At 36.2% G+C, this 7,088-nt stretch overlaps 1 protein-coding gene across 1 annotated transcript; it reads left to right on the forward strand.

The window, feature by feature from the left end:
• The first annotated feature begins 48 nt into the window (after positions 1–48).
• Positions 49–6,453, forward strand: LOC140228326 (bolA-like protein DDB_G0274169). Its single transcript, XM_072308554.1, has 4 exons — positions 49–168; positions 2,088–2,296; positions 3,098–3,283; positions 6,006–6,453. The coding sequence occupies exons 1-4, from the start codon at positions 99–101 to the stop codon at positions 6,096–6,098; spliced, it is 558 nt and encodes a 185-aa protein (XP_072164655.1). The 5' UTR covers positions 49–98; the 3' UTR covers positions 6,099–6,453.
• The last annotated feature ends 635 nt before the right edge of the window (positions 6,454–7,088 follow it).

Consider the following 7,088-nt stretch of genomic DNA (forward strand, 5'->3'; position numbering starts at 1 on the left):
ACGATCTATTTCTGTAGAGGGCGCGGTGTATCGTATAGAACACTACAGTATTTTGCAATGCTGTAGTCTGATGAGCTGCGCAAGAATTCTTGAATTTGATGTTCAGGAAGCTGATACATCTTAATATCCGTGCAGAGAAAGCAGAGGTTTATTGCTTAATGTTTACAGGTTAGTTTCACATTTCGGTTTATGTCATCCTGTAGTAATTCAGGTGAACTATGCTGCTCAAAGTTGTTTGTAAATGTAACAGCCCCACGTATTTAATGTCATGTTTGTACGATGTCGTGTGAATTAAAAATTTATGCAAGCCTTGCCCTTGGTTTTAGGGGGCTACATTATTTTAGGCTTCTAGCTTCAGCACAGCCATACTAACGTTAGTATGTAATTTACCTCCACTTAAATTGAATAAAAAGTGTTATGTATCAAAGTAATAATTTTACAGATTAGATTTAATTTAAGATTAAATTAGTGGCTTTAGTTTTACTACAGTCAAACCTGTGTGCTGTGACTAACGGCCACCCAAGGGAAACGAAAAAAAAAAAAAAAAAAAAAAGTGACCGCTATAGACAGGTGACTGCTATAGACAGGGACTGAGCATTGCCCATGAATGACTGGCATGGCCACAAGTCAGAAAAACACGCTGAATTAGCGGCTCTGTGGCCGCTATAGACAGGTTAAAAATCTACCACGGGAAACAAAATTTGTGGCCGCTGGCTGCGTTAGACAGGTGGCCGCTATACACAGGGTCTTTAACAGGGCTTTTCCCTCGGGGGGGGGGGGGGGGGGATTTTTCAGTGGCCGCTATAAACAGGTGGCCGCTAAGGCAGGTTTGACTGTAGTAGGGTTTAATAGGATTAGAGACTTGGAGTTTAGGTGTAGGGTTAGGATAGGGGCTGTGCTGAAGTTAGAAGCCTAAACCTGGGAAAGGCAAAAATCATACTGAGTCTGGGATGAGAGCATGTTAGACTCAAGGAGTCTAGCACCACTCTTCGTGTTCTGATTGTCAAATGTGTGTAGGGGGATGGGATCTGGGCATATTTGTGGCATTTTAAGAGAAATGGAAGGAGTGAGACCTTTCACAAAAGCAAGGAATTGGTGGATGTGGGGTTGGTCAACTTCATTTCATGTGTCACTTTGAATTTACTCAGTTTTACTTTCAGCGTGGAGCTATTTAAGTTTAAATAATTGCTAGTAATAATTCACAGTTGTAGTCTAGCTAAGCCTAAAAGTGCTACAACTTAGCTTTATGCTTTTAGAATCTACATGACTTTTAAAAAGTTTATGTCATCTGCATCAAATCATAAGAAGTGTCGATTTCAGTTTGGGTTGGAAATGCTGTTGCTCAAATACAGAAATAAGCAGGGTGCTACATAACTTTTTTTTTTTTTTTTTTAACCACTTGCCGAGTCGGGGCAAGCAAATTTTCAAATTGTTGCAGAACACTCGCCCAAACATGAATTTTACTTGCCCAAAAAGAAAGTCCAAAGATATAAGAAAATGATGTAGAAAATCACCTAAAAATCAAGGGCTTGACAAAACACAATCATTTGAATAAACAGCACATGGACAAAGTATAACAGACTTAGTTCAGTAGTGTTGGTGTTGGATTGCTTTGAGATTTCTTCTAGTGTTGGGAAGTAAAGGTTGCCTGTTTGCAGTAAGTTGAAATGCTGCTATACAGCCACTGGTCTATAATGTCCTGTTTCAATCAATCATGACCATGCAGTAATAACTAATATTGAGCAAAATTGTCAAATGTTAACATCAAAATCAGTTCTACTCGTAAAATCTGATCACATAGATGTGCTTCAAATTCACGAGTGAATTGATGTAAGTTGGAAAAAATTATTTTGTACAATTTTGACATACTTTGGTGAAAAATTGTGAAATGTGAATCTACTTGTTCTGTAAATAACTTACTTACATATGGTAATTTGCATAAGTTCCTATGCAGGAATGAAATATTTACATGTACTTTTTACTCTTCATTGTTGAAATCTGAACATCAATTCAATTGAATATGATTATTTACTTCATTTATCAACAATTAATGTCGTCTTTCACCAATTCTTGATCTGATTTTGCAGCAAGGGCATTTAGATTAATCCAACGGGTGCACTTGGGGCCTTTGAGGCAGGGCAAAGGTACGCTGGTGAAGACAGGTGAACTTGCCCACAGGAATGGGAGATTGAGCTTCATTGGTACTAGTGCTCAATACAGCAGGAGGGCAATGGCAGGAGAAGGTGGGGGACCCATTGAGGTTGCCATCAAGGAAAAGCTGGCTGCCCAGTTTCAGGTTAGTACACCCCCATTTTTCTTGAATTGACTGAGTAAAAACAAAACAAAACAAAACACGAAACACAAACAAACGAACAAGCAAAAACAAACAAAAACAAACAAATAAAAATCCAAATGTATAATCTATTACAAATGCAATTGTTTGCCAAGTATCTGTACCTCTGGAAACTATTCCACATGTACATGTCAGCTGAAATTTGTTCTGCTAATCAATTCATTTTTTACTGATTCTAAATCAAAGGCTAATGGCTTTTTATAATTTTGTTGTTGTTTTGGAATCTCCTGGGCAATGCTGGATGAGGATGTTCCCCTGTAAAGCAAAGGCAAAGAATATTTTGCCCATTCTTAGCACTTTCAAGACATTATCAAGGTAGAATGATTGTAAAGTAAGAATCTTTGAATTTTTGTACTTCTTTTTTTTTCTTGTGACAACTACACAATTTCTGTTCAAACTTTTATATGAGTTTTCAGTGGTGATTTACTATCTTGTTTTCAAGTGACAAAAATAATTAGTGATTTCAGACAGGATGTATGTTATGTCAAACATGTTTCTGGTGAAATCAGATTTTATTCATGAGCTTTGTGTTTTTATCATCACCTATCACTATATCACCTAATTTGTTTTTTCCTCATCTGAAAATCACAATATGTAGACACAAAAAAAAAAACACACACAACAACTTATGTAGACAAGAAACTTAGAGAAGTCATAGCAAATGAGAGAGAAAAAAAAAAAAACAACCCCAGCAACATATGAATATGAATGAAATGATTTCTTTCGTTAAATTTCCACCCTTAGCCATCCCATCTGGAGGTGATCAATGAGAGTTACATGCACAATGTTCCCCGGGGCTCGGAGACCCACTTCAAAGTTGTTGTCATCTCTCAAGCCTTTGAGAACGAGAGTCTGATCAAACGTCACCGCCTGGTGAATGCTGCCCTGCAAGCAGAACTAGATGGTCCAGTGCATGCTCTATCTATACAGGTAAGACAGTGTAGGCTACACCTAAGTTATTAGATTGAAGTCCAAAAGAAGCTCTTACAGGAACGGTCACTGTGGTCTTATGACTGTATTGTACCTGAATTTGCTGTAGTGTTGTATTAGGAATGTTGCTACTTCTACCAAAGAAACATATATATATTTTCCCCCATGATTGACCACAAGTTTCTCATGGATGGCTGAAGATCCAGCAGGAATATTTTTTGTTTTTCACCTCAGAATATCGTCCATAACATTCCTCTGGTAGTTGACACAAACAAAAATGAAAGGTCTCTAACAAAAAGAAAAGTGATGTTGACAAAAAAAAAATGAAATAACAAAGAAGACATATGCAAATGATAACTGGAAAGTTTCTAAGATTGTTGCTATTCAAACACAGTTATGACTGTTTAGAAGTTCATTTTAGAGGCTAATGCACATACTCTAATTTACTGCTGCGTGGACATCACAATATTTCTTGCAATAGTGATAATGAATATTACAGCTACAGGTACTTTTGTTGTTTTAATCTTATGAGTGAATAATGTAATATGAAATAACTATGTGTGAACCACTTAAACATCTAGCTGTATTTCAGCTATGTGAGCAGGTGTTTCAAGTCTAAGTTTCAAGTTTCTTTTTTTCACCAAAGCAAAGAAGATATAAAAAACCCACATATACATCAACATTAGAATACAAATACAAACATATCAGTTAAACGGTGTGAAAAGAAATGCTACGGTAGGCAGCAACCAGAAAGGAAATGTCCCTTATTTTCGGCTGACCTAAAAATATTCATTAAATTTCTGTTACCAGTGTGTTAGAAGCAAGTAAAACATAAGAACAGGACAAGACAGAGACAAAACAATAAAAACATACAATGGCAAATAAAAAAATACATGAGGTCTCATGACATAAGTGATAAGAAATAATACTCTTGACTTCAATGAGTTTGGGTGTAATTATTGAGAAGAATTTTGTTATAACCAGATTTAAATATATTCAAAGAGTTAGCATTGCATATTGCACAGGGGAGAGAAGTCCACAGAGTAGGACCAAGTGCTGTAAATAATAGATCATTGATAAAAAGAAGTACGAGATAAAAGTAGATGAAAATCACTCGTGGATCGCATATTATGATTATGAATTTGATTATTGTGTGTGAAGAAATCTAAGATAGTCTTTGGTAATAAAAGATTCTTACATAAATACATAAAAATTCCCATTTGATATTTATACATATATTATTCAACCGCAATATTTTCAGGGATCAAAAAAGTGGTAGGGTATGGGAAAGATAAGAGGCATGGGAAATAATTCATATTGCACGTTTTTGAAGTACTAAAAGTCTTTGAATATGACATTCATGAGCATTACCCCAAACAGTTATTCCATAATACAAATAAGGTAAAATTATAGCATTATACCAGTAAATTGATTTCAAAACAGACTTCAGGAAAATGTATCCATTACACCAATATTTTTTGATAATTTATTACAAACAATATATGATTTGACCAATTCAATTTATTGTCTGCAAAAACTCAAGAAATTTCAGTGAAGAAGTCTGTATGATTTGAGAACCACACATGTTAATAGATACAGTGTCAATGCTACATTTTTTCTTTGTGTATATCACAAAATTAGTTTTTGATATATTAATAATTTATTCAATTGTAGCCAACTTGTAACATATTGCAATTCCTTATTAAAAACCTCTTGTAAAGAATCAATATCACCATGAGACAAAAATATGCTTGTGTCATCGGCAAATAGAATGTGTCGTAAAATATTAGAAACATTTGGTTAATCATTTATATACAAAAGAAATACAATAGGCCTGAGGATCGACCCCTGGGGCACTCCACATCTTATGTTTTTATATTCTGAAACATTCTTATCAATTCATACAAACTGCCTACGATTACTCAACTTTTAAGAAGTTTTAAGTTGTTTGATGAGAGTATGCTAATCATTACAGTACTTCAAACTCACACAATATTTATTGATATGGAACACTTGTGGGAATTCTGAAATCTGCAAATTTTCAAAATCCAGGAGTATATGAAGACATTGCTGGTTGGATATCAACAAATGCTTAAAGGGGGTGGCTAGTAACTGATCAGTGGGAATCAGTGGGAATGCTGGGGGATGATTGTTCCAATTCTTGTGGGATTCGTTTAAGAGTACATTATATATCTATTGTTGTGTGGAAATGATTTGCGTGGTCTCATATTCAAGTAATGTGCAGTTTAATGTTTCCAGGCTAGCATGCCTGTACAGTGACGGGGCAGTAAACTGCACATTACTTGAATATGAGACCGTTCTGAAGCAAATAATTTTCACACAACAATAGATATATAATGTACTCTTAAATAAATCCCACAAGAATTGGAACAATCATCCTCCAGCATTCCCACTGATTCCCACTGATCAGTTACTAGCCATCCCCTTTAAATTTCTCTGGGCATGTGGCAAGTCTTCAGATCAGACCGGGTGGGGGGGTCCTCTGACCTCTGGTTCAGTGCAAAGGGAACCTGATTGCTTGATTCAAATACTGATGACTGGATTTAGATGCACAAATGAACCAAGGTACAAATGCACATCTTTTGAAACCTGTTGGGCCCTTACAGCGCATCATGCCCAGACATGTATTTGATGAAAGCCTCTTGTATCTTCTCCATTTCTCATACACCCTCCCCCCCCTCCATTCCACTCCCCTTTCCAGGCTAAGACTCCATCCCAGTGGGCAGGAAATTCAACCATCACCAAGTCTCCCCCATGCCTTGGGGGAATGGCCCGAGAACAGCAGAAGACTTGATGCTTCTAGAGAGCCTGGACTACTTCTTACAGGACTGCAGTAATATGAAGGGCAGGAATATGAGAAGAACTGATGTACAATGTTACAGCAGAGAGATGGAAAACATGGCAATGTGGATGTACGAACATTGTTGCATGTGTCTGACAAATTATTTTCATAATTTATGTAACTTTATGCTTTTTTTTTATAACAGAGGATACACACAACAACCTTTCAACTTCAATTTTCCAGCCTAGAAACCGTCAATGTTTTGAGTCTGCATAGTTCTTTTCAAGACGTGGTGCGGTATGAGATATCCATCAACTTGCTTGGTACCTTACCATTGCAAGAAAATGGCCTGTGGTTGAATATTTAAAGAAACTCAGAAACAGGATTTTTGTTGCTCAGGCTTGTTTGTTTGTTTGTTTGTTTGTCTGTTCTGTGTTTGTGTGTGTGTGTGTGTGTATGTGTATGTGTATGCCAGATGAAATCTGATCCTGGTCTGTTTGTTGAGGACTGTATCTGTAATGCAGCAGAGCTAATAATCACAGCTTCCAAGTTTTGAGAGCCAGTTTAACTGGAATGTTCTGCTGCTGACATAGTGGTAGAAGGTTTCACAACACAATACAGACGAACCCATCATATTGAGAGTCGGGACCGCAATAATTTTTTCATTATAACAAAATACTGTTGGAACAGATGAAGTAAATTAGAGAAATATTGACAATTTTACTGATAAAATCTTCTTGTTCTAATAAAATCTTGATTCCTCTGTGTTCGCTACTTGCCATTATGACTACCAGCTTGCTGGATCAATGGTTATTTGCAAGTGGGCATCTAGAAGGTGTGAACAACAATAAAAACAAAACAAGTAAAACAAACATTACTTTAACACACTACAGACTCAATAAACATGTGCAATATTGAATTTGAATAATAAAGAAAAGAAAAAGAAAATTGATTTACAGCAAAACCTGTTAGAAGAAAATTGGAGTTGGGATGTATTATTTA

This window comes from Diadema setosum, chromosome 5 (genome assembly GCF_964275005.1).
Source record: "Diadema setosum chromosome 5, eeDiaSeto1, whole genome shotgun sequence".
Lineage (NCBI taxonomy): Eukaryota > Metazoa > Echinodermata > Echinoidea > Diadematoida > Diadematidae > Diadema > Diadema setosum.

Coding starts and splice junctions, on each gene's coding strand:
- LOC140228326 (XM_072308554.1), top strand. CDS start 99: ATGTTCAGGAAGCTGATACATCTTAATATCCGTGCAGAGAAAGCAGAG. Junction 169..2,087: donor TTATTGCTTAATGTTTACAG/GTTAGTTTCACA, acceptor CTGATTTTGCAG/CAAGGGCATTTAGATTAATC. Junction 3,284..6,005: donor TGCATGCTCTATCTATACAG/GTAAGACAGTGT, acceptor TCCCCTTTCCAG/GCTAAGACTCCATCCCAGTG.